This window comes from Scyliorhinus torazame, chromosome 15 (assembly GCF_047496885.1).
Source record: "Scyliorhinus torazame isolate Kashiwa2021f chromosome 15, sScyTor2.1, whole genome shotgun sequence".
NCBI classification, from domain to species: domain Eukaryota; kingdom Metazoa; phylum Chordata; class Chondrichthyes; order Carcharhiniformes; family Scyliorhinidae; genus Scyliorhinus; species Scyliorhinus torazame.
The window spans coordinates 157125421-157153270 of record NC_092721.1 but is presented as its reverse complement, the minus strand read 5'-3'; the positions used below and the strand labels follow the sequence as shown (position 1 = coordinate 157153270).

At 48.2% G+C, this 27850-nt stretch overlaps 1 protein-coding gene across 6 annotated transcripts in view; it reads right to left on the bottom strand.

Annotated features, from left to right (window-relative positions):
- LOC140391931 (protein furry homolog) overlaps positions 1-27850 on the bottom strand; it is a 790380-nt gene that overhangs the window by 415736 nt on the left and 346794 nt on the right. For all 6 annotated transcript variants that reach the window (XM_072476991.1, XM_072476992.1, XM_072476988.1 and 3 more), the window contains 7 exons: positions 25608-25687; positions 25441-25521; positions 17579-17747; positions 16575-16667; positions 16394-16492; positions 3621-3722; positions 659-762 (listed from right to left, as the gene is read on the bottom strand). In XM_072476991.1, coding sequence (XP_072333092.1) covers positions 659-762; positions 3621-3722; positions 16394-16492; positions 16575-16667; positions 17579-17747; positions 25441-25521; positions 25608-25687 — 728 coding nt within the window. The remainder of the gene's footprint in view (positions 1-658; positions 763-3620; positions 3723-16393; positions 16493-16574; positions 16668-17578; positions 17748-25440; positions 25522-25607; positions 25688-27850) is intronic.

Here is a 27850-nt window from a genome sequence, read left to right as displayed (position 1 = left end):
TGTTAAAATTTATAATATCAATGCCTCAATAAAATATATTTTTTTTAAAAATGAATGCACATTGCGTTCATGCCAACAAGCAGCGGGAAAACCGACCCGCCATTGGGAGAATTGAAATGTGATTTTATGCTGGCGGGTTTTCGATTTTTTGGCTCCTGCTGCACACTCTGCTCCTGCCCGCCACCAAATCCACCACAGGCGGGATGGGAGAATTCCACCGAATAAATCCAGTTCAGAGATATCGGATCATGCAATTCTGGAATGCTACAGAAATTTATTAATGATCTTATCAGGGTCCTAAAAGCAAAAGTGCCCTTTTCCCCTTTTTAATACTCTTTTTACTGAGAGCAAAACAAAACATGAGTAAATTGTCCTTCAGCACTTTCTAACTATGTTCAAGTTTCCTCACTGCTAACTAATTTTAGTCAAAATTGGCAGGGAAAAGCCCTGATTTTGTCCTAAACTGCCAGGTGAGAACATGATGTCAATGGAGAGTAAAATCAAACAAAATGTGTAAAGTGGATGTTTGACCCAAATCTGCTCCGTTCTGGCCGGGCGGGCCGTATTGAAATTGTGGATGAAGAAAAATATACCCAAGGAAGGTCTTTAAAAATTGCCATAATCATCATACTTTCTTATAAATGTAGACTTTTCTTACCTCTGTGTCACATTATTACTTTCACATTTGATCCTTATCATGTAGACCCACAATAGTCTGTACAGTGATTCAAGTGCAACACGAGCCATTTTAGGATCTCTATTCTACAAGAAAAAGGATAAAATTAAGTTGTTTACCTTTAACTGTTGCTAAAAATCCTGATTTGAAATAGGTTTGGGACTTCACTGGCATGTATAGCTGAATACATAAGAACCAGACAATTTATCGATAAAGCAAGTAGACTGCCTTGCATTAAAACTTGGTTAACGTATAAAAAGTAATTATATGAATACTTTTTGATCCTCGCATGTCTTTCACTTTCCTGGTAACTGCTCATTTGGTTACCTAAAAACAATGGTATATAAAATGGGTGAAAACGCTGAACTCAAGCACCTTGAAAATAACTGCAGCATTCTATGGATTGGGAACTATCATCCGGGTAAACTCAACCAATCAAAATAACTGTTCCAGGATTGCAGGAGAATCCATGCCTACAAGAACAAGCAGCTCTGGTATGTGATGGAATTGGGTACAGGGAGTGAAAAGGTGCAGGTTCTGGCCATTTACAAGGCGAGGAGCACCCACAAGAGGGAACAAGACATCAAGACCAGAAAACTGTGGTCTGTAGGCATTATACAGTGAGCAGATAGCTGATGACATTTTTTTTTTCACGAAATCCAGCAGTAGTTTAAAGTATGACTGAGGAAGTATTAAATTTATAACTTAACTAATTAAACTGCTTAATATATACGACCAATAATCACAGCGATATTTCAAAATTTTAAACCCTATTTAGTTAAATAAAATGCAATAGAGATAGCAGGGCGGGTGATGTGTTGTAGCTGTAGCATGTTAGACTTGGTGGACACCAGGGTGACCCACAGCAACCGCACTGACAGTGTCTGAAGCTTAAGGAACTTCTTAAAGTTGAGAAACAAAGGTCCGAGTTTCTGACATTGTCAGCATGGCTTTATCATGGGAAGATCTTTTCCAACAAATTTTAATTTTTCGAGCAGGTGACGAGGTGTGTAGATGAGGGCAGAGCAGCTAATGTAATCTACATATACGACTTTTGACAAAGTCCTGCATGGGGGGCTGATCAAGAAGGTAATAGGGCAATTTGGCAAATTGCCCTAAACTGGCTTGTTGGCAGGAGGCAGAGATTCAAAGGTTGTATTTGTGACTGGAAAACCGTGTCCAGTGGTGTAACGCAGGGATTGGTGCTGGGACCCTTGCTGTGTGTAATGTACATTAATAATCTAGAATGTGGGGGATATGACCGTTAAGTTTGCAGATGACACAAAAATTGGTGATGTGGTAAATAGCGAGGAAGAAAGCCTCAGATTACAGGACATTAAAGATGGGCCGATCAGATGGACAGAACAGTGGCAAATGGAATTTAACCCGGAAAAGTGAGAGGTGATGCATTTTGGGAGGACTAACAGGGCAAGGGAATAGACAATGAATGGTCGGACGCTAGGGAGTACAGAGGACCAGAGGGACCTTGGGATGCATATCCATAGGGGGGGCAAGGTAGCACAGTGGTTGGCATAATTACTTCACAGCTCCAGGGTCCCAAGTTTGATTCCCGGCTTGGGTCACTGTCTGTGTGGAGTTCGCACTTTCTCCCCGTGTCTGCATGGGTTTCCTCCGGGTGCTCCGGTTTCCTCCCACAGTCCAAAGGTGTGCAGGTTAGGTGGATTGGCCATGCTAAATTGCCCCTTAATGACCAAAGTAAGGTTGGGTGGGGTTACTGGGTTACGCTGAGGTGGAGGTTTGGGCTTAGGTAGGGTGCTCTTTCCAAGGGCTGGTGCAGACTCGATGAGCCGAACGGCCTCCTTCTGCACTGTAAATTCTATGATGATCCTTAGGTCCCTGAAGGCAGCAGGACAGATAGATAAGGTGGTTAAGAAGGCATATGGAATATTTGCCTTTACTAGCTGAGGCAAAGAATATAAGAGCAGGGAGGTAATGACGAAGCTATATAAAACGCTTGTTCGGCCACTGTGTGCAGTTCTGGCCGGCAGACTATAGGAAGGATGTAATTGTACTAGAAAGGGTACAGAGGAGATTCACCAGGTTGTTGCCTGGACTTCAGCGTTTCAGCTATGAAGAGAGGTTGGTTTTGCTGGAATTGTTCTCCTACGAGCAGAGAAGTCTAAGGGTGAATCTGATTGAGGTGTGCAAAATTATGAAGGATATAGATAAGGTAAATAGGAAGAAGGACATAGGTAAGGTAAATAGGAAGAAATGTTTCCCCTTAGTAGAGGAGTCAATAACCAGCGGCATAGATTCAAAGTAATGGGCAGGAGATTTAGAGGCGATCTGAGGAAACATCTGGGGGGAATCGCACCTCGTTTCCCATCGGAGACCACACTTAGAAATGTTTTGAGAGAATTCTGCCCCTTCGACCTACAAAGGTTTCGAGGGGCAGGCAGGAAAGTGGAGTTGGGGTCACAATCACATCAACCATGATCTTAATGAATGGCAGAGCAGATACGTGGGGCCAATAGATTTACTCCTGCTCCTATTTAAGTTCTTGTTCAACCACATTCGGAATAGAGAGCTGGAAGGGTATGCTGCATTTTATCATGAGGGTCAACATCCTCAACAGTCACTGTGAAGGTCAAAGTGCTGCTTGCAACTGCTGGACAGAAACATAGAAGCTGCACTGGTGTGTGGTCTCTCATGCTAGAATTCCAAATTTTAGTGAAAAAGACTGAAAAATTGTGCACTGATTGCTGGCTGATATTTGTCAAGTAAAGATACAAATGAACTACATTTTCCTGCATTGTTTATTAACATTTTCTACCAAAATTAGTTGATCTGGCCGATTGAATGGACAACGTAAAAAAGCTAGGCATGGAGTTTTCTGTAAGCTATATGTGAATTATAAAACAAAGTACATCCTGGGAGTCACTGCACAAACCCATAAATAATTAATTAAAAAGGGTTTACTGACTTTAAGGTTGGATAAACAATTGTTCAGGAATATATGCCATCGAATGAGGAAGAATTGCTTCTGGCTGACACAGAGAAGGCAGGTTACCAAAGGGAACAAAGCCTGTGGAATAAACAAAGGAAACTATTAGAAATAATTTGTATATGCAGATGGATAGAGAATATCTTTCACATTCTCAAGAGTTATTCGAAGTGCTTCACAGCAAGATCCCACAAAACACAATGTGATTGTGTTTCAGTTAGTTAATCCATTCGTTGATCTTAGTTAATTAAGGGACGGACATTGGACAGGATAGTGTTGTCTGGACACGCTGGACATTTCAACAAATCAGCTTCTGCCTCCAACTACTTCACCTCCACATGTGCCATTGGTCACTGACACGTCCATTTGTTCAGCTTTTCCACAATAATTGGAAAGTGAACAGACACTTTGTTAACAATTGAATAATCCTTTACCATCAATCAAATAACCCAGTGTCCCCATCTTCAAATGTTTGTAACTAATAAATGTAAGTATTCAAAGAAAATGAAAAAAATACACAAATTCAACATTAACGATTTGGATTTTGGGATCAAAAACTCAATTTCTGAATTTATGGATGACACCAAATTGGAAGTAGAGTCAATACTGAGAAGGACTGCAACCAATGACAGGAGTACATGAAGAACCTTGCAGAATGGGCAAATAGTTGGTTGATCAACACAGATTAAGTGTGAGGTAGCACATTTTGGTTGAAGAATTGGGGGGGGGGGGGTCATTTATTACTTGAAATGTGCAAGTCTAGGTGGCATTGAGGGACAAAGGGATCTCAGAGTACAAATACACCAATCGCTAATAGTTGTGTCACAGATTAGCAGGGTCATTTAAAAAAACAAACCAGGCACTCAGGTTTCCCTTTCTGCCATCTAAGAGATGGTGGGGAACACATTGCTGCCAACTTTGACTGCCCTGCTATCATTTGAAGCTTGAATAAATGTCAATTGGCTGCAAACGGGACTTCTGCCCCTTACTGAGGAAGAAGTCCCACCTTAGAGAGCTGCCAGTCAATCCGATTGGTCAGCAGCTCTCAACTACCTACAGCGACAAGAGCTGCAGTGAACAGAATAAGTAGTTTAGGGAGGTGCCTGAGCCTAAGTCCTGGGACTGAACAGTAAGATATGTTTACAGGGTCCCAGGGTGGGGAGGGTAGGGAAGGCCTGTTAAATTTGTGACTGGGTATCGGCGGAAAGGTCGGGGTGTGGGGAGGGATGTCCTGCAGCCACAAGACTTTAAACTTGAAGTCAGCAGGGGCTTCTGATGGAGGCACCCCCCTCACCTTCCCACCTGAGGCTTGAACCAGTTCATTTTTGGGCTTCCCTCTGTAAAAGTAAAAATGGGAAAATATGTCATTTGAAACATGGAAGTCTGGCAATACCTGGATAAGGTACATGAGAGAATGTAGGGAAAAATCCCACGAAGGGTTAACAGCAGCTGCAAAAGAAGGTTTTGAAATGCAGATAGCCTTTATCAAACAGGCGTTAAGAAAACAGTTTGTGACTATTCAAGCTGTAAAACTGACGCATGTCTTTTAAGTCACAGCAGATTGAACTTTTAGTTATATGGAAAAAAGCAATAATTTGCACCTTCTTTGAAGTTAATTATTTTAGTAAGCAGCTAAAAAAGAATTGCTAGGATCTTCAGTTGAATTGGGTGACAAATGTTTAGGTGTGAAATTCTGCTGACACCAGGTGAATATGGGAAGCTGGAGACAACGTGTCCACGGGAACACACGTTAGACCCAAATCGGAGTCAGTGTTCTGAGCTGGGGGCACTATTTAGTAATAAAACAACTTTAAGAAATGACAGGAACCAGATGTGACACCCCTCTAGGATCAAAGCACTTTTGAACATCACAAGGAAACAATGTAATCAGAGTTCGATGAGCTGAAGTCATGCTCAACACGAATGCATAGTCGTGTTAGAAATAATTCAGATTAAAGGTACCTTGTACAATCAAGAGTAAAATAAAATTATTTTACAATAATGTATTATAAACTTTCGAACTGCAGAAGGAGAATATAAACCCTTAAAAAAGGGACAGCCAGCAGAGTCAGCTCTCATAGCTCGTTCATGGGAAGAATAGAACATAGCAACCGAGCAGAACAGCGAATCCAGCTGAGGAAGACCAAAAGCTAAAGAAGAGGGAGTCAGCTCTCATAGCTGCCCTCGTTCATGGGAAGGATAGAGCACAGAAACCGAGCGGAACAGCGAATCCATCTGAGGAAGACCAAAAGCTAAAGAAGAGAGAGTCAGCTCTCATAGCTGCCCTCAGTCATGGGAAAGATAGAGCACAGAAACCGAGCGGAACTGCGAATCCATCTGACGAAGATTAAAAGCTAAAGAAGAGAGAGTCAGCTCTCATAGCTGCCCTCGATCATGGGAAGGATAGAGCACAGAAACCGAGCGGAACAGCAAATCCATCTGAGGAAGACCAAAAGCTAAAGAAGAGAGATTGTCAAGGTAGACCTGAAGGTCTTTTCAACCAACCAGGAGAATCCAGAAGCAAGATCTTTATATTTTTCTGTAAAGACTGATTTAATCTTTTAAAAGAAAAAATATAATAAAAAAATAACTTAAAAATTAACCTGAAACAGTGGTTATTACAAAGTCTACTTTACTTACTTAGCAATGTGGGACCCAGGATCGATTCTACTAAGTGGTAAGTAGATAAAATTCTTCTTTGAAGATATGGGTTATACCGGGGGATAACTTGAAAATATAGGTTGACCCGAATAGCACCCACTTAAGACTGCATAGGAGTCAGGGAGTGAGAATCCCTGTTCACCACTTAGAATGTCTTATTGACCCTTTTTGGTATGGGGGAATTCTAAGAATAGAGGTGAGTTCTTTACTTCACCTGACCCAAGGTAATACCTCCCACCTGCCTAAAGGTTGAGGCTGATGGTAAGTGACCCTTAATTGGCTACTTAAAGGCCTCAATTGGGGCAAGGGAGGGTGGTCTGTCCAAGGCCTTGCCCACCCTCGTGTTAAATCATGGTGAGGTTGGGGTGGGCGGGAACCCAGAGGGAATCCCGTTCCTTCAATTTCATGCACACTCTGTCTAAAAACCCAATGAGAAATTCAGGCCTAGTTTTTATTTCCTGAGGGATAGATTTGAAAAATATGCAAATCTCGAATTGAATCTTGGTTAGACAACACTTTAAAATATTACATGCAGTGCTGGTACCTTATTGAAGGAATATAGCAACACTAGAAAAAGAGTCCAGAGAAGACTTACAAAGATAATCCCAGTACTGTGTGAGAATTCGCCTCTCCCCCCTTTCCCCACCCCAATGGGCACGGAGAACCATCCCCATACGCACAAAGGGAGCTCCTTCCCCACCATATGCACAAGGGAACCATGCCCCCATGGAGATCCCAGAGGGCCCCCTTGACACTGCACCCTGGCACCTTGACACTATTCCCTGACTGGGCATCTCCCTCTCCCCCAGGGGTATGCGTAACTCTGCACCCACGGCGGGTTCCCTTTGTCTGGTTCACGTTTTGCAAAACCTGTTTTAAACCTTGCCAACCTGAAGATACGCCGGCGATGGGGGAATTACTAATGTGGGAGGACAATACGACAGAGAAGCCCTTGAAACAGATGTTAATTTATTGAACTGAGGTTCCTGACCTTTACTGGACGGGAACCTCATTACATCACCAGCAAAGGATGGAGAAAAGTTATCTCATTTTCAGACTCTCGCAATATTTTTCACCCACGCTGATGTTTGCCGCCGGCGCGAAATTGCGGTCAATGGGCAGTATTTTCTGGTGGTGGAGGTGGATCATCATCGGCCGCCGGCAGTATCTTCTGGCCCCATGGATGTCCATGCCGTTTTGCACGGCTTGTCCGCCCCACCGCCAGGGAACGTGTCATGCGGGGTCGCCTCAGGTGCGACCAAAAGATTCCACCAGTGGGAAGGACTGGAAAATTCTGTGCAATGTTTCAATTTGTGGGGAAGAACATAATTAGAGGCCATGAATATGATAATCACCATGAAATCCAATGTGAAATCAGAGAAAATTTCATTACCCAAAAATGGTGAGAATATGGACTTTGACACCACAGGAGTGGCTGAACCAAATAGTATAGATACATTTAAGGGGAAGCTAGACAAGCATTCGAGGAGGAGAATAAAGACATACAGATGAGTGTAAGGTTTTCGGGCAATCCGGCCCTTTTTGGACTGCCCAGGAATAAAACCCAGAGACTGTAAACTGGACACTTTTCAGCCAAAAGAACGTAACCAAATTTCCCAGCAGGCTTGGTCCGCTGAGCCGAGTAGGGGCATAGGTATTTACAAACCCCCCCCCCCCCCCCCCAGGAGCTACAAGGAAGAAGGAGCCAGACAACTAGATAAGATTAAAACACAGACAAAGGGGCACGGGAATACACAGGGGGCCTGCTTGCAAGCAGGACAATGGGATGGTCATAGCCCCATGCAGATGTAAATGACTTGGCCTCCACCAGAGCAGAATCCAATCAACACCCCATCAACATAGCAAGGTGAGAATAGCAGCAATCTCCGGAGCAGATGGAAGACTTTGAAAATCTTCACAAGAGAGCTTAACCTTGTTATCCCAAAGAGCAGACTGTCTGGGCTCAGGATATTGCGCTGGAAAAGCCCCTTGAAGATAAACGGTAGAAAAAACCAAGTTGGAGGCGGACCTGGGGAGGTACTCCAATCCTGACAGAAGCCACCGGCAGGAACTCACTGGGTGGAGGGGGCGGAGCCGGCGCCAAATTCAAATCGCGGCAGGTCTGCCTGGCTGGGAGGTGCGGACCTGCGAGGAGAACCCGGAAGTCGACAGATCTGACCGGCTCAAAGGGGGCGGGACCAGCGGGAACTTTAAACCTTACCAATTCAATGCAAAAGGGGCTGGCTGAACACAGGAAAAAGCCAGGTAAAACGGATATAAAAGGGGCTGTGTTGCGATTGAGGGTCGGTTGGCTTGACCTCTCCACCTTTGACTTGACCTCCTGCAGCCTGTGACCGTAAGTACCCTGCAGCAGCTTGCGAAACTCCCTTGACTTTGATAGTGGTTGAGGCTTTGGGGCAGGGGCTTGATTTGTGTTTTGTGCCATTGTTAAACTTGTGTAACAATAAGATTTTACGTTGTGTCCGTTATAGTACTTCCTGAATAGACTTAGTTTGTGTTAGAGTTTAAGATTTTATTATAATTTCTTCTGTTTGATGATTTTGACCTGGGTTTTGCAATAAACCCCGATTTGCTGATAATTGGAGTAGTTTCAATTCTTCAATCTCTCACCAGCGATCTCTGACCAAGTCATTGTTAAGATATTCCTCACCTTAATTCCAGGGTCGAGAATCTAGGGTTATCTTGAACGATTCGAACCCGTTTACTCAGGACAGGCTGCTGGTTAGGTAATAAACAGCAGTGTCCTATTCTCTCTCTTGGGAAAGCTACTCCAGCGAAGTAGGAACCGGGTGGGTGTTGCACCACCGGCAAGAGAGAGAATCACCTGGGCATTGGTGGGGGTCTGGATATCTGTGTGATATAAGCCTCAGGCTTCCGGTTAGGGATAAACGGCAGGCTTGATTCAGTGCTCTCTTCCGTGGAGGTGTCCCAGTGCGGCATCCCCTGGCCTCTGAAGTTTCAGTGCCAGCTGGAGAGAGACACACACAGATACTCAAACCCCAGATATCGGACCAGTAGTGGAGTAGCAGAGATGGAACCCTCTACAGAGGAAAGGTGGGAGGAGGCTCGAGTGGAGCAGAAGCACCAGCTTGGACTAGTTGTGCTGAATGGCCTGCTTCTGTATATATAAAATATGGAGGGCACGATTCTCTGGCCTCGTTACGCTCTCGCTCAAGCGAATGAAGGCTGGTGAACAGCGGGAGCGGCCAAAAACGAGAAACATGCCAGATGCCAAACAGTTTGGGATGCAACTGCCCGCTCCCATAGGCAAAATCGGGATCGCGCCATAGCGTGGCAAGAAACCAATTATCACCACTTAAGCCCAATTTCCATACAATTAATGAGAGCCACCCCATATCCAACAGCCTCCAGTCATTCAGCGGCCTCCCCAGCAAGTGACCATGTTGCCGCCGATTAGCACTCCATTTGAAAAATGTGAACCTGGCAGAAGGGTTTGTGTGGAGAGCCGAGGAGGTGAGCAGCCATCTCTGCTCACAGGCACGGAGCCTGGGGGTGCTGGACTTGCCACCCCAGTGCTCGGTGGGGTGGTGGGGGAACCTCGGCTGGGAGGTCCTCGGCAGGGATGGGCCGCCATGGGACGATGGGGGAAAGGCGATTGGGGAGGGGGGGGGCAACCAGTCATGGCACCACCATGTCAACCCCTGGATCGCGTATACCCGTTCCGGAGGTAACCCTTGTCCCTGCCTGGGTCTGCCCCAATGACCGCCTATAAGCCCCCACTGACTGCCGAGGCCTCTGGCCATGCGGCTGAAGGCTATTGCTAATAGGGAATTGGTCATCGTGATTCAGTGAGCACTTCACACATCCCAAGTAGATTCCTGTGAGTAAGCATGCCATGTAGCATGTGGGAGTCATTGCCTAGCATCTGAATCACACCTTGATGCCTGGACGCTGTGCCTGAACACTGCTGGATGCAGCATCACACACGCAGCAGCCAACATCCAAACACCCAGGGGATGGGATACAATTACAGGGACATGTCTACGGACGGAGGGTGGGTGGATGCCACGGGGAGGGGGTTGCCTGGAAACATGGGCCAAGGGATCGGAGGTCAGCCCGCAATGTGGAAGAAAATGACAGAGGTTTTTCTCAAAGGTGTTTAATACAAGTCCCCACTCTCTTGATGGTGCTGCTCATCAACCCCCCTCCCCCAATCCCCCTCCCCACCCCCTACCTACTCCCCCCACCACCTTCCCCCCTCCCCTGGTGCCCTCAGTGATCCTCAACATGCTCTGCCTTCCTAGCTCTACCGCTATGTCTAGGTATCTCCCAGATGCACATCAAAGGTGGAGGATGCCAGCTGCTTACCTCGCCCCGTGCCCTTTAATGCTCCTTGTGGGCGTCCTCTGTGTGCTCTGAGGACGGAGGGCCCAGGCGGACTTGTTGCTGGCACATTCACAGCCGTGCCGCCCTGTCCAGTGCGCTGACTTCGAGATGTGGCCTCATGGGTGGAACTCAGGAGAGCTGTTGGCCACCATCGCCACTTCATGGGACGGGTCCAGGTTGGCACCCAGCTCCCCCTCCTCCCAGTCAGTGCCCACAGGACCCTGGGATTCACTTTGGGACGCAGGGGCAGCTAGTCAGAGCCCCGGCTGCCCCTGCATCATCTGGTTCTTCCAGCAATGGCAGCTCCCCATGGTCTGCACCATTGTGTCAACACCCTCGCCGATACTCCTTAGTGATTGGGACATACTCTGAAGTGCCACGGCAATGCCCACCTGGGACTGGGACATGCTCCACAGCGCCTCGGCCATGTCCATCTGAGAGCGGGACATGTCCCGCAGAACCTCATCAAGGTCAGCCTGGTATTGGGTGACATCGCCCAGCGAGTCGGACATTCTGCGGAGACTCTCAGCTATGGCCGTCACCAACTGCGTGACACCTTCACTACTGGTGCCAACATAGTGGCCACCACCCTGGCAGAGTTGGCTGTGGTACCACGCATTGCCGGCGACATCTCCTGCGTCTGTAACCTCTGGGACTCCTCAAAGCGGTTATGGATCTGCTGGAGTGACACTGACATCTTCCTCCGAATGTCCCAGCTTCTCCCTATCGTCTCCATCAGCTCCTGGTACCACAGGCTCAGCATAAGGTTGGTCCCAACTGGGTCCTGGGATCCAGCAGCCCTCCTTTCTCACCTAGGAGTTCCTACCTCCACCTGATGTGCATCAGCAGCAGTGTGGTGTTCACCAGATTGTGCCCTCGAAGCCTGCCCACTAACATGTCCAACCGAGATGTGTATATCTGTGCTGGTAGACAGTGAGGATGACAGCTGTGCCGTGACTATAATGGTTGCAACCTTGGAGTTCTCCTCCTAGGTGGTCTCCTGGGAGGCAGGAGAGGGTGTCGCCCATGATGGGCCGTCACCGTCGGCTGGAGGACCTGTGGGAGAATGGCTATGTGGTCAGTGGAAGAATGGGTCAGTCAGTAAGGCAAGAACTACTCACATTTGACAGGTCCCCCAGGTGGAGCCTGGTGCTTCCTCACCTCTGTGGCATCCACCAGCCTTCACGTGGGTGACCGTCCTGTCCTCGGCCACACCAGCCACCTCCAATGCACGCTCCTCGAAGGAGGTGAGGATTCTCAAGTCCAGCAACCCTCCGCCAGTCTGGGCCCACTCCCGACAATTATGGGAGAGCTTTTCCTGAGAGACACAGGGAGGGCATCGTTAGCCACACATGTGGTTCATGGTGGTGGGATGGGGTGTTGAGAGTTGGGGGGTGGAGGCTCCCTTTGAGGGGGGAAATGGGATTGTTGGTGTCTACTCACTCGTGCTGCCAGGTGTAGGTCGTTGATCTTTTTTTGGCACTGGAGGCCAGTACTCCTGGTCACACTCCCCAAGCTCAGCTGCCACCACCTCGTCCCAGGCTGCACTGGCTGCCCTATGGTCACCCTCTGGGACCCTTGGTGGAACAGGACATCCCTTCTGTCTTCTGCCGCATCTAGGAGCCTCCCCAGATCAGCATCCCCGAATCTTGGAGCCAGTCTCCTCGGCGCCATTATTGCAAGGTGGCTGGGGTTGGCTGAGCAAGTGCAGCTCGACCTTATTAGCGGATGGCTGGCGAGCACGGTCCCGGCGAATCAGGTGGTGAGCCTTCATTTGCGGCGAGAAGCCGGTGAGCCCTCGTTAAGTGGACCAATTAACATTGAATTGCAGCCTCCTTGGGCTGAGTGCCGGGAAGCCCGCGGCAATTCTCGCTCGCGACCACACTGAGAATCTTTTTGGAGAATCGCGCTCATAATCCTTTGTTATTCTTTTCATGCCCTGTTTATTTTTCTACATGTTGTTCGCAGCAAAATCTGAGAGATTGATTCTGAAGATTCCAGGACAATCAAGAGGGTTAGCAATACTAGCCAGGACATAGGGACAATATTCTGTTCTTCATTGCGCAGTGTTACAGATCTTTTATGTCCAGTTGCAAAGACAATGGCTGGAATTTTCTGACCCCTCCTGCCAGCAAAATCTTCTTGTCCCGCTGAATTCAATGGACTTTTGGCAGGCTCACTGCATTTTCTGGCCTTGCAGTGCCATCAAATTCCACCTAATTAGTACCTTGGTTGTCCATCATTAAATTTGTCCCAAATCAAAGGTGAAATCGGTGTAAAGTTCTCTTACTGATCAAAGGTGGCACTTCCATTTTCATAATTTTTTTGTTTTTAAATTGAGAGTACCCAATTATTTTTTCTCCAATTAAGGGGCAATTTAGCGTGGCCAATTCACCTAACCTTTGGGTTGTGGGGGTGAGACCCACGCAGACACGGGGAGAATGTGCAAACTCCACATGGATAGTGACCCAGGGCCGGAATCCTTTTGTATGAGTTGTACCTATGAAGGGCTTCAGTCAGTGAAAAGCCTTTATCCATTTGTTCAATAATTTTATTAAGTAGCCAGGATGATATCGATATAAATTTATTTTTTCATGTCTTCCTGGGACAACATGAGTAAAACACTGTTGAAAACATTTGACTTCAAATAGACACATTTACAAATATTTACTCTACATATTTAATCTTACGATGTCAGAGATAGATGACTGCCCTTGCTGGCCGTCAGCAAGAATGGCGATGTGTCCGCGAGAATCGGAAAATGTTCCCCCTGCACAGAGAGCTAGGAAGCAGGAGAGGATGGTGTGTGGTTTGAGCGCAGGATCCATCGAATCAGGAGGGGAGGCGAGAAGCGATTAAGTTAGTTCGAGGTGGGAATAGTCGACGATGTCCTTCCCACCTGAGGTCAGTTAAGGCCCTTATGTGGCCAATCAGGGACAGCTTCATCACATTGCCCCTGGTATTTCATGTGGCAGCCTCCCTGTGAGCTCACTGGGAGGACCCTACTGATAGGGCACCCTGTGGCCGACGGAGAGTCCTTCCCAGTGGCAAGGGAAATCCACGCAGAAAGATCCTTCCCCTTCCCTCATTAACAACCTACCTTCCGCCTCACCTCACCAGAGCCTGCCTGAAAAACCCAAACCTCTACACCTTAATGTTGGAAATTACACCCCCACCTCCTCTTGTTGCATAACCAGCAGTGGCATTGTTCCCTTTGGCCAGCAGATCTTGTAGTCTGCATCTTCACCTTTAAAAGCATGTAAGCCATAAATGACAGATAATAATAATAATCTTCATTAGTGTCCCAAGAAATAGGGCGTCATTTAACTAAAAGAGAACAAAGTCCCATAGCGAGCGCATTTAGCCGCATGTTTCCCGGCGCTTGCAGAGTCGAGAAATACATGGCTATAAAATTCCACTTGCGTTAGATAAGGGGCCTCAACAGGGAATGCACAGCTGAGGCCGAACATAGTCCCATTTTCTATACTGAGGAGCTCTGTTCACTGGAACACCTCAGTGTAGCCCCAACATGACCCCTGACCCTACCCCCCCCCCCCCCCCCCCGAAGCCCCAATGCACTGAGGGTCCCCACAACCCCCATCAAGGCACCCCAGCTCCTCCACCAGCATACAAAAAATGGCAGCGCCTCTGCCAACTGACAGTGTCACCTGTGCACCTTGGCAGTGCCAGGCTGGCATCCAGGTGGCACTGTAATGGTTCCACTGGCAGGGTGCCAGGCTGACAATGCCAGGGTGCACAGGTGGTACCAGAAGTGCTCAGGTACCACCCCGGCCCTGGGCGACCGCCACGAGTGCCATTCCATCCTGTCCCCATTTCTGGAAACCAATACTGAACAGCACTTGTCTGAGCTCTCCAAGGCGAGGGAGGTTGATCCCTTTGCACATTAAAGTAAGACTGGCCGTCTCACTTTAATATGCAGATTTGCCTGAAAGTGATTCCACCCACAATGGGCGGGGTATACATCGCAACATCTCGCGAGATCTAACATGATCTCACAAGGAATTGCGAGCCGTGGTCTCCCAGCTTCTAACGGCCATGCTACACACGGCGAGCTGATTTTCAGGCACAGCATAGCCATTCCACCGTGCCCAATGTGTCTGATTGCCGTTGAATTCCATCGGGGCTTCTGAAAATGGTCACCAGGGGGTTGCCCCTGGCTTTCCGACTGCTGGACATCAGCACTTTCTGTGCATCCAGTTTCCTTAGAAGTCTTTGCTAACAGTCAAAGCTCATAATAATGGATAGTTTGTTATGAAATATTATCTTAATATAATTAGATGAACTGTTTATCACTTTTATATTGAATGTTGCAAAAGAAATAATGTTATGGTTTTGCAAAATCATTTTTTAACACCACTTTTAAAATTTACACCTAAGGTTAAAAGATGTTAATAGACAGCTGTTCACATGCAGAACCTGAATAAAAGTATGTTTTCTTGAAAGGCAACATTGGAAAATCTGCATAATTATGGCTGACTAATTAAGCATTATTTATTTATAAGTACATATGAACATAAGCCTGAAAATTACACAATGCAATATTACCAAAGAAACACTGCATGTCAAATTCCTAAGTACATCATTTTATTTTTATTTAAAAAAAATTTACAGTACCCAATTATATTTTTCCAATTAAGGGGTAATTTAGTGTGGCCAATCCACCTAACCTGCACATCTTTGGGTTGTGGGGTGAGACCCACGCAGACAAGGGGACAATGTGCAAACTCCACACGGATAGTGACCTAGGGCCAGAATCGAACCTTTCTCCACCGTACATTCATTTTATACACATACCTAAAAATAACAAACACCTCAGTGTCACTTTTATATTTTATGATATACTTTAAGTACTTCATTTTTATATCCACGTATCCCAGGTGACGATAATGAGGTTAATATATTGACTATTGCAAACAACCTGGGCGCGATTCTCCACTCCCACGCCGAAGTGGCCGCACCGTCGCGAACGCCGTCGAGGTTCACGAGAGCACGGAACGGCCCCGGTCCCGACCGATTCAGGCCCTGACAATGGGCCAGTATCGGGGCCGCGTCAGCTACCCGCGCCAGGCCTTGTCGCCCGCGTAAAAGCGGCGCCGTACAGATGATGCGGCCGGCGCCGCATAACGAACGGCATCCGCGCATGCGCGGGTTGGCCGGCGCCAACCCGCGCATGCGTGGTTGCTGTCCTCTCTAAGTCCGCCCCGCAAGAAGATGGCGGACGGATCTTGCGGGGCCGCGGAAGGAAGGAGGTCCTCCTTCAGAGAGGACGGCCCGACGATCGGTGGGCACCGATCGCGGGCCACCCCACATCTGAGGTACGCCCCGGTGCAGGATCCCCCCTCGTCCCCCCACAAGCCGCCCCCCCACGACTGCAGCGACCAGGTGTGGACGGCGACGGGGGGGGGGAACCCGCCGTTTTGGCCTGGCCGCTCGGCCCATCCGGGCCTCAGAATAGCGGGGGTGCCGGAGAATCGCCATTTTGGGTGTCTCCGCCAATCCTCCGGCCTGCGAAACTCGACCGGGCCATTCCCGCTTCTTGGGAGAATCGCGGGAGGGCGTCGGACCAGCGTCCCCGGAAATTTTGGCGGCCCAGGCGATTCTCCCAACCAGCGTGGGAGTGGAGAATCGCGCCCCCTATCTCCAGTTTCCTTGAGGAAGAATATTATAACATTCTACATTAGTGAATGGAAGGGTTTACTCACCAATGAATGTTTTTTGCGTGCTGACAATTCGAGTGTTGTGTCATAAAGACTCTCCACAAAGTTTCGAAGACATGGAACATTTACTTCATTTTTAACAGCCTTAAAAATAAAACAAAAATCCGTCTATGCTGTGCAATTTAATCAACGCAAATTCATATTGAATATAATTGTCTATACTCACTGCAGCCACTGGAAATAAAATTTCCACAAAAAGGCCAGCCAGTGCATGCCTGACATCTTTGTCCTTAACTTCCAAAAAATACTGTGCACATTCCTAAGGAAGCAAACCAAAAAAAAGGCAGGAGTGTTAGTTCTAATGGAAAATTGCATCGATGGTTTTATTGTTAACAATTTAACATATTGATAAAAATCGAACAATTTTATAAATTTACATAACATAATCAGGAACTATCATAAATAAATTATTCAGATTGCATATTTATAATCACTATACACTTAAAACTTTGCAGGTCATATTAATTGACAGCTAGCTTTTGGGACTTTCAAATAATGGTTTTCTAGAAATTATTTGAAATTACACATTAGTGGGGGTGAAATAAAGTATTTGTCAGTAGTGTGAAATGGGCACAGTGAATTGGCAACTAGTTTTAGACGCTGCCAGGCTTATTTTTCTATTCCATTGTCAGCAGGATCCTTCTTGAAATATGCAGCTGAAGGTCTGGTGGTGTTATTAATCTCGGACTGCAGTTTGAATTCTGCCCTCAGTAGGAAAGCTGCTGTAGCTTTCTCAAACGGTGAAGGCTTGTTAGGAGGCTGCAAGAGGAAGAGGCCATTCAACGTAATTTCTCAAGTTCCTTCCTGCAGCCAGGATGAATAGAAATGCTTCTCCAAACCACACAAGGAAAGTCTGGTCTCCCTGAATTGGTTTCCAGTCATGCACCACCACTACTTTCGCACCACCAGACACTTCTAGAACGCCTGTGCAAATGGCATCTGGGCAGCCTAAGTTCCGAGTGGAAAATAGGCAGGTAGCTGGTTAAAATCAGTATGGCCATATTCTGCCACAGGGAATCCAAGTCACTCTTACAGCTTCACACCATAAACCTACTGACAGTTAAAGTCAAGCCCTTAACGCCACTGTTCTTTTATGCTAAAGTATTATAGTATAAGTATTACAATTAAACAAACTTCAGGAGTCAATCATTATTCTTTAATCTCATTTACCTGCATAAATTGGAAAGAGGCTTCAAAGTCCTCCACAGGATACATCTTAATTCGAAAGAACTTCATGCCCATTATGAGGCTAATACTGCTTTGAATCACATATGGGTTCTGTTCTTTCTGACGTAGTTCCTTTAGTTCTGACATAAATTTCTTTTTCACAGCTGGAAACCTATAAGTGAAATACATGATTCTTTTCATTAATTGCTCTCCGTTATTAATTTTTAAACATATATATGTCGTAATATTTTGTAAATTGAGTGCGGGAATACTTTCGTGAAGGCTGGCTCTGCTTATATTTCAATCTTTATTTTTATCCTTGTACACATCTTTTATGTCTTTTTTTCGGTTTATATGGGGGGTGATTCTCCGAGCCCCGCGCCATGACGGAGAATCGGCGCAACCGCGCCATGATGCACCGACGCCCGCGCGCGATTCTCCGAGGTGCGGAGAATCGGCGGCATTTGCGCCGGTGCGTTTGGCGCGGGGCCGACCGCGGGGCTGCCGATTCTCAGGCCCAGATGGGCCGGGCGGCCGCGCCGATACGACAGAGTCCTGCCGGCACAGTTCACACCTGGTCGCTGCCAGCGGGAACTCTGCGCGAACGGTCGGTGCGCGGCCTGTGGGGGGAGGAGGGTTCCTTCACCGCGGGGGGCCTCCGATGGGTTCTGGCCCGCGATCGGGGCCCACCGATCGGCGGGCCGGCCTCTCCCCCCCGCCCCCTGTGGGGGCCAGAACCGGTCGTACCCGGGCCCGGTTCGCGCCATTGCGTTCACGACGGCATGAACACTTGGGCTCCATATTGGAGAATCGCCCCCATGCCGTTTATCATGATCCGAGATTTGTTGGTTAACGTTTCAGCTTTTTTGAATCGAAACAATGGAGTGGGTACTCAGTTGCCCGCCGCCGGTAGCAAGTTTCCTGATCCAGCAAAGAATCGAGTGTCGGCAGAAAAACAGGATCGGCACTGGGCAATGATTCCATTCTGATGCTCCTGTCCCCAACAGGAGGCAGTAGCGAGCTACATGGCCAGTGTAGGGATAATGCAAATGTGCCATTTTCACATTTGCACCTCATTAATGGCCTGGAAGCCAGATTGTCCAGTGCCCCATGATGCTTCAACCTTCTCAGCAGGGATTCACGCTGATATGGATTGGTGCAGGTATTTTCAAGCGTGGCCCTGACATGGTGGATCCCGCGCTGATTCAAGGGCCCAGTGCATAATGGAGGTGACTCCTAAGTTGATCAGAAGCTCCCCCATCCCTCCACACAACACAAATCAGTGGGGAAAACGAGGAAGTCAAATCACTTAGCGGCTTTTGATGTTATGAGAAGTTGGCAATCATACCAAGCGTTTATAAACATTGTGGTTAGCATCGAAGTAGGACAATGGAAATGCATTAAAGCAGGAAAGGAAAGACAGAACAACAATCCACCAAGCACTGGAGTAATAAAATTGTCAATCACTGGCTAATGTAATGTATTGCTGTGTGAAATTGATGGAAGATTTCAGAGGCTGTCAAAGGTTTTGAAGTCCTTTGAAGTGTACTTGGCTTTCGAGGAGGCCTCTGACACTTAGAAGAGCTGCTGTTTTAAACATTTCTGTCTGAGACACCAGATATTAGGAATGAGTCAGTGAAAATGCAGCAATTTTTCACCCTACTGCCTGGATTGCTCTTCAGCTTCCAGGCAGGGGCCTTTGATGGGGGTCTCTGTTGGAGTCTGATGGTGGGGTCTCTAATGGGGGTGGGGGGGGGGTATCTCTGATGGAAAGGGGCGTCTCTGACGGGGAAGCATATTTGGTGGGGGGGGGAGATCTTCTGATGCGGATCTCTCTAAAGGTGGGTCTCTCTATTGGGTGGGTCTCTATTAGGGCTCTCTCTAATTGGGGGGATCTTTCTAATGGGCGAGGTCTCAGTAATCATAGTATCCCTACAGTGCAGAAGAAGGCCATTCGGCCATCGAGTCTTCACCGACCCACTGAAAGAGCACCCTACCCTGGCCTAATCCCCCACCCTATTCCTGTAACTCCACCTCGGCACAATTTAGCATAGCCAATCCACTTAACCTGCACATTTTGGACAATGGGAGGAAACCGGAGCACCTGGAGGAATCCCACAGTCACAGTGAGAATGTTCAAACTCTACACAGTCACCAGAGTTTGGAATCAAACTCTGACACTTGTGAGGCAGCAGCGCCGCCCAAATTGGGGGGGGGGGGGGGGGGAGCACTTCTTTAAGGCAGGCGTCTCTCTAATGCGGGGGTTTCTCTAATGTGAGGGTCTCTCTAATGCACGGGTCTCTCAAATGTGGGGAGTCTCTCTAATGGGGGTCGCTTTAATGCGGGGTCTCTTTAATGCGGGGGTCTTTGATGGGGGATCTCTGATAGGGGGGTCTCTGATGAGGGGATCTTTGATTGGGGAACTCTATTAGACGATCTGATGGGGGTGTCTAGATGGGGGCTTTTGGTGGAGGGGTCGTGGGTCACCCTCATGCGTACGTGCTGTGGGGGTGGGGGGGGGGGGTGACTCAGTAACCAGTGGTGGTGGTGATGGGGGGGGGGGGGGGGGGTCGAGGTTTGTTTTGTGTAGGGGAGGGAGCCAGTATCAGGCCACTCAGTGAAAAGAAATAGCAGTTTGATACCGGAATTCCGACAGAATCCCATAAGCTCTCCTCATGCATAAATTTGTATGGAAAAAGGGAAATTACCACCCTGATGATATGGTGTACACTGATGGATGATGTCTGCTTGTGTTGAAGGTGATCTGATAGTGTTGGTTGGATGGTGCAGGGCATTAAAGCCCAAGCTCAAGGGCTGCAAGGTGTCTTTGTGGAGGTGGTGGCGATGCAAGAGGAAGTTCTTAAAGCAGAGAGAGCACCGTCTCTGGTGGAAGCTCGCCTCTCCATGGTTGAGTTCCTCCATCCTGGGGAGTTCAGGTGAAGACTAAGAGGAACCGATGAGGAACCTGGCTGTGCCTGGTGTCTCCAGTGAGGTGGTGGAGAGGTTCCTAGCAGAGTATGAGACCTGACTGCCATGTTTCAGGAATCTTATTCTGGAGGTTTGGCAGCTCAGAATCGATCAAGAGCATTTGTTCGAGTCTCCCAGGCCTGGGGTTGGGTTGGTCTTCCAACCTCTGCTTCTATGTGGTTCTATTCCTGTTGTCGGCCAAGAGAGGTTGGGGTCACCTGAGACAGCAGGCCCTGGGTTGTTGACCGGCTGGGTTTGGTCAAGCCGGCATGTTGGAACTAATGAGTTTCATGTTCCGATTTTTAAAATCCTTGGAAGATCCTGGACGATGTTCTCTGTTTCTAACGTCTGTGGGTAACTAGAGGCCGTTTCGGTTTTCATCTATTGCTGTAAAAATGTTGGAATTAATTATTAAGTAATAGCAGCACATTTGGAATATCGTAATCTAATGAATCAGAGTCAGCATGGCTTCATGAAAGGGAAATCGTGTTAGCCTAAGTTATTAGAGTTTTTCAAGGAAGTCTCAACCAGAGTGCATAGAGGGGAAACAGCAAATGTGTTGTCTTTGGACTTCCGGAAGGAGTTCGACAATATACCTCACAAAAGGGTAAGTCATAAGATAAGAGCCCATGGTATTGTAGGTAGAATACTGGCTTGGATAGAGAATTGGCTAATGGGCAGGAAACAGCGAGTGAGGATAAGGGATTCTTTTTCAGGTTGGCAACTTATAATCAGTGAGGTTCCACAGGGATCAGTGCTGGGACCGCAACTGCTTACAAATGACTTGGAGGAAGGAAGCAAGTGTACTGTAGCCAAATTTGCAGATGACACAAAAATAGGTGGAAAGGCAAGTTGCGAGAGGGATACAAATAGTTTGCAGATAAATTGATTGGTTAAGTGGAGTGAAGTGGAGTGGAGCTGAGTCCACAAAGATCAGCCATGATCTCATTAAATGGCGGAGCAGGCTCGAGGGGCCAGATGGCCTACTCCTGTTCCTAATTCTTATGTTCTAAGTAAGTGGGCAAAATGTTGGCAACTAGAGTATAATGTGGAAAAATATGAAGTTGTTAATTTTCTAAAGGAGAACAAAAGAGCAGTGTATTATTTAAATGGAGAAAAACTGCAGAAAGCTGCAATACAAAGAGACTTGGTGGTACTCAAGCACGAAACACAGAAAGCTAGCATACAGATACAGCGGGTCATCAGGGAGGCTAATGGAATGTTGATCCTTAAATCAAGGGGGTTGGAGTATAAGAGTAGGAGAAAGTCTTGCTGCAACTGTACAAGGCACAGGTGAGACCACAGCTGGAGTGCGGTGAGCAGTTTTGGCCCCCTTATTAGGGAAAGATATTATTTCATTAGAGGTGGTTCAGAGAAGGTTCACCAGGATGATCCCTAGTATGGAGGGATTGTCTTGTGTGTAAAGGTTAAACAGGTTGGGACTCTATTCATTGGATTTTAGAAGAATGAGAGGTGATCTTACTGAAACATTGTGGGCGCGATCTAATGGCTGCGCCACGCCAGGCTTGAATCCTCGCGAGCCGGTTAAATCGCAGGAGAGTCTGAAATCGGGAACCATGCCAGACGTCATGTGGGTTCCAATTCAACCATCCCCCTCCTGTTGGCAAGATCCGGATCCTGCCGCGGCATGGCACAAAACCAATAATCACCAGTTAAGGCCCATCTTCATCCCATTAATGGCCTCTATAATCTAACTGGCTCCCCAGCGATCAGTCCCACGGCCGCCAATTAGTACTGGTCCACAGAAAGGGCAGCATGGTGGCACAGTGGTTAGCACAGCTGCCTCACGGCGCCGAGGTCCCAGGTTCGATCCAGGCTCTGGGTCACTGTCCTTGTGGAGTTTGCACATTCTCCCTGTGTTTGCGTGGGTTTCGCCCCCTCAGCCCAAAGATGTGCAGGTTAGGTGGATTGGTCACACTAAATTGCCTCTTAATTGGAAAAAATGAATTGGGTACTCTAAGTTTTTTTTAAAAGTACTGGTCCACACATAGACCAGGCATCACGGCACCTGGGGGTCTCCCGGGCCATCGGAGACCCCTGGGTGGTTAGAGATAGTGCAGTGTGGTGACCCCCCCCTGGAATGTGAGCACATTGGCATTGCCACGCAGCACTGTCAAGATGCCACTGCAAATCCGGTAGGAGCACCCCAGGGTGCCAGTGCCAGAGTAGCACTGCCATGGGCCAGAACCTGATGGGGACTGTGCCCATGAAAGGAGGGTGGAGGGGAATATGAACGGTGGGGTACGTTGCAGGGTGGGTATGAAGGGTCCTCTGAAACGTCGGGAGGGGTGAAGGGTGGGGGTCCTTTCAGGGAGGATCTGAAAGGGGACATGGGAAGGCCTGAAAAGAGGGGCCTTCTGCATCCCCATAGCAGAGTACTGTCACTTGGGGGGCTGTGCACCAATGCACCCTTTCAAAATGCCCGGTCCCCTCTCTGTTTTTGTCTTTCCATTTTGAAGGTGTATGAAGGCTGCCTGGCCCAATCTGGATCTGGGGAGGAGTTTAAATTACGCTGCAAGTGTAAGTTGAATTCCCCTTAGCACTGGGGTTCTCGTTGTTTCCTTTGTCTATCATTCTGTTTTGTAGCTATGGATGAGATGTTGGTCTACAATGTTGCCTGTATCCTGCTTGGGTACAGACAAGTCAGTTATACGTGGAAGGAACATGTAGAGGATCTTATCCCTGACTCATCCGGTTTTATTTGTTTCCAATTATGTAATGACTATTGTTTTGTGCTGGACCTGCTGTACACTGATACCTATAGTTATCTTTCTGATTTTGTTTATTTGAGGCATTTTGGGAAAAGTTGAAAATAAATTGACATTTCAAAAAAATATTGTAAATCTCCCATTAGCTCAGAAAGATTTAATTCCAATTGCATTTACTAAGATCATGTAAACACGGTCCATTTTCCTTCAAAATCAAGATACTGCTAATGCTGGAAATCTGAAATAAATGCACAAATTGCTGAAAATACTCTGCAGGTCAGGCAGCATCTACAGAGAGAAACGGAGTTTATGTTTCAATCTGAGATGACCTTGTACGTAAGTTGTTTCCAGCAGTTTTCTAGTTCCAACAGGCAGTCTCTCAGCCACCCAATTTTATTGACCAGCTACAGTTTCTGCCTGAAAGTTAAGCAGCTGGTTGGCAAAATTCCAATGAGACTCGGCAGTTAAAATCTGCCAGGTGCACATTCCATGCTGGGTTGCCATCTGCTCTCCAAGATTCCATCTGGGGAGCTAAAATGCAAATACATGGTGAAAGATTGGGAACAGTTCTGTTGACATTCCTCATCAATGCCTTTCATTTTGTGAAGATACTGCAGATATTACAGTATAAAATTCTTAACAACCTAGTTGGCGGAATAGTCCTATTATTCGGCAGAGTGGCACAGTAGATGGGAAAAACGGTATGGAAGCCTCCGGCCCCAAAGGCTGCTTTCTCCGCTGTTTGGCTCAAAAGCCGGAAAAAAAGTGAAGGGGTGGGTCCAACTAGGTAACGTTGGTGGGGCGGGCTCAAATGATTGCAAGCATTTTTTAAAGGGTACCCAGATATGGTAAATTAAAAGTAAAAGTCCATTGAAACCACACCCCACCCGCGTAACCGGCACCCCTCTCGCACTCTCACCCCCCCCCCCCCGCCCCCCAGCATTCCCTTATAGCCTCGCCCCATGGCCCAGGCAGTGCCAGGGAGCAGTGCCCAGGCATACCCTCTGCCCCGAGTGATGGGCTCACCTGAACTCTTCTGGTGGATTCTGCTTGCCAGGTGCATGCCATTGGAGACCAGTCGTAATTCACGCCGATGTGAATGAATTATGTAAGGGGAATGCTGGGGGGTGGGGGGGGGGAGATTATCAAGCTTAGAGGCCTGGGGCGGGATTCTACCCTACCTGGCGGGGCGGTGGGTCCCGGCGGGATGGAGTGGCGTGAACCACTCTGGCGTCGGGCCGCCCCAAAGGTGCAGATTCCTCTGCACCTTTAGGGGCCAAGCCCGCACCTTTAGGGGCTAGGGCCACCCTGGAGTGGTTGGCGCCCCACCGGCTGGCGTGGAAGGCCTTTGGCACCACGCTAGCCAGGGCCGAAGGGACTCCGCCGGCCAGCGGGAGTCCGCGCATGCGCGGGAGCGCAGCGGATGCGGACGTCAACCCCGCGCATGCGCAGGGGGGTTCACCTACACGTCAGCCATCGCGGAGACCTCCACGGCCGACGCGTAGTAGAAGAGTGCCCCCACGGCACAGGCCCGCCTGCAGATCGGTGGGCCACGCGCGGGCCAGGCCACCGCGGGGACACCCCCCGGGGCCAGATCGCCCCGCCCTGCGCCGCCCCCCCCCCCCCCCGGGGCCAGATCGCCCCCCCCCCCCCGCGGACCCCGGATCCCGCTCGCGCCGCCAGGTCCCGCCGGTCAGGGACCTGGTTCAATTCACACCGGCCGGGACTGGCATAGCAGCAGCGGGACCTCGGCCCATCGCAGGCCGGAGAATCGCCGGGGGGGGGGGGTCCGCCGACCGGCGCGATTCCTGCCCCCGCCGAATCTCCGGTGCCGGAGAATTCACCGGCCAGCGGGGGCGGGATTCACGGCCCGGCGGCGGGTTGTAGAATCCCGCCCCTGATAATGAAAAGTAAATTTATTGTATTGGGCCTCCCAACATTGAACTTCAGGATTCCTATTATGTCATTGGCTGGGTGCAGGGACAATTGCAACACGAAATCCCACCAGCATAAATTGCGTTTTGGACCTCTTGTGAAGTTTTGCACTCCCATTCCCATTTGTTCCAATTGCAAACGGGAGCACAAAATCCTGGCCAGTATAAACAATCTTTATTCATTATTGCACATGCAAAACTTATCAAGTACTGTAAAAGGTTGCTCAATACTCACTTTGATTGTGCCAGAACACCTATTACTTCTGCATATAAATCATCTATAATGTGCATATTTCCAGTGTTGGGACCTAGGTAACTAATCAAAAACAGGGTATAATATAAGCAATAAACATAATTAGGAAGTTGGGGAATAAAGTTATTAAATGAGTATATGTGTTTTACCCTTCTTTATATTTAAAGTGCTTGAATGCCAAGTTAATAACTTCATGGACCAAGTTGTCTGGTACAGGATGAAGAGAAATCTGAAAAGGAATAAAATAAAGTTTTTAATCTAATTAAATAGAGGACATTGTGGATGGCTTTCAATTGTCGGTCAACCATTAATGACTTGCAGAGGAAAATTGGGTGGTCACCCTGGATATCTGAACCCTGATTTCATTTTCATCCAGGCATAATAAGTGGGAAGCTGTTTAAATATACAAATCAGGATTCTCAGCAGGTTGCGGGATCCCAATTGAAATGTTCTTCATAAATGGATGGAGCATGCATATTGGACTCAGTTGCACGAAGTATTGAACAACCTATACATTGGTCCTTAAAGGTTTGCTCAGAAAAGGCCAGGATCTGGATTTTCTTGTTAACATTTTTGTGGTGCCAGGAGGAAGGTTCATGTTTCTCCCTGGCTGCTCACAGTATTCACAGGGTATAAATTACTGGATCACCATTAGGTGTTCTTGCATTTTTAAAATACAATTTCAAGAAGTTATTTTTATGATGGCAATTCATTGTTGCCATATTTTACATTTGAAATTCTCATATCTTCAACAAATGGCTGACATAAACAAGAGTGAAATTGCTGCTTGGTAGTATAGAATATATACATGGTTAGCACTGCTGCCTCACAGTGCCAGGGACCTGGGTTCAATTCCAGCCTTGGGTGACTGTCTGTGTGGAGTTTGCACTGTTTCCCCAGCGTCTGCGTGGGTTTCCTCTGGGTCCTCCGGTTTCCTCCCACCGTCCAAAAATGTGCAGGTTAGGTGGATTGGCTATGCTAAAATTGCTCCTTAGTTTCCAAAGACATGCAGGTTAGGTGGGGTTATGGGGTTACGAGGATAGGTGGGGGAAAGGCCGAGATCTGGATTTTCTTGTTAACATTTTTGTGGCGCCAGGAGGAAGGTTCATGTTTCTCCTTGGCTGCTCACAGTATTCACAGGTAGCATGCTCTTTCAGGTGGTCGGTGAGACTAGATGGGTCGAATCGCCTCCTTCTACACTTTAGGGACTCCATAGAAAAGAAAGAAATGTTGTCAAAGCTTTTTGTCTTGCATGGATCAGGACAAATGAAAGAATGTCAAATTTTAAATCATTACAACAATTTATACTACAGGAGAAATGGGTATTGATAGGATGTGATGTAGATTTTGATTGACCGAGGCATTGCCACGGAGGAAGTAGTGTTTGCTGAACGATCCTGAAGGCACTAATAGCTACACTAACAAGCAATTTGAGATAACCAGTCATCAACGAGGCTCACTTGCTTTCCTTGCGAGAAGCAACATACATTCATGCAGAGACCCATTCGCTGCAAACAAAGGAATATGTTCAAGCCTTGTGGCGTTTTTGAATTACCCAGGAAATTCGGAAGTCTATAATTCCCCATTTCTTTTTCCATGATAACACCTGAACCAATCAATCAGCACCCTTTCCTCTGCAGTATAAATTGTTGTGATCGTTTGAAATTTGGCTTTCTTGTTTTTGACCTGATAAGTGCAAGACAAATTCAGCACCATGGGCGGGATTCTCTCAGCCCGGGGACGGGACGGAGAATCCCCGGGACCCCCCCCCCCCCCGATTCGCGATTCTCCGCAGAGGGGAGATTCGGCGCCATTGGCGTGGGGTGGTTGGCGCGGCGCCGGTCGCGGGCCGATCTACACGGCCGGCCCACCGATTCTCGGCCCTGGATGGGCCGAGCGACTGTAGTTAAAACGCTGAGTCCCGCCGGCGCCGTCAACACCTGCTCGCAGCCAGCAGGAACTCTGCGTGCAAGGGTCGGGTGGCGGCCTGTGGGGTGGGGGGGCTCCAACCCCGGGGGGGGGACGCCTCCAATGTGGCCTGGTCCGCGATCGGGCCCCACCGATCGGTGGGCCAGCCTCTCTGTCCCTATGCGCCGGCCCCTGTACTCCTGCGCCATGTTGCGTTGGGGCCGGCGCGTTCAAGGACACCGCGCATGCGCACATTGGTGCCAGCGCCACTGCGCATTTGCGGATCCCGCGGTGCCCAGTTCACGCCGGGATCGGCAGCTGGAGCTCCAGCGCCGTGCTGGCCCCCTGTAGGGGCCAGAATTATTCCTGGCAGCAGCCCGTTCACGCCATCGTAAAACGCAATGGCGTTTACAACGGCGTGGACACTCTGCCGCACGATGGGAGAATCCAGCCCCATGTCTTTTTTTTCAGCAAGATTCGAGAT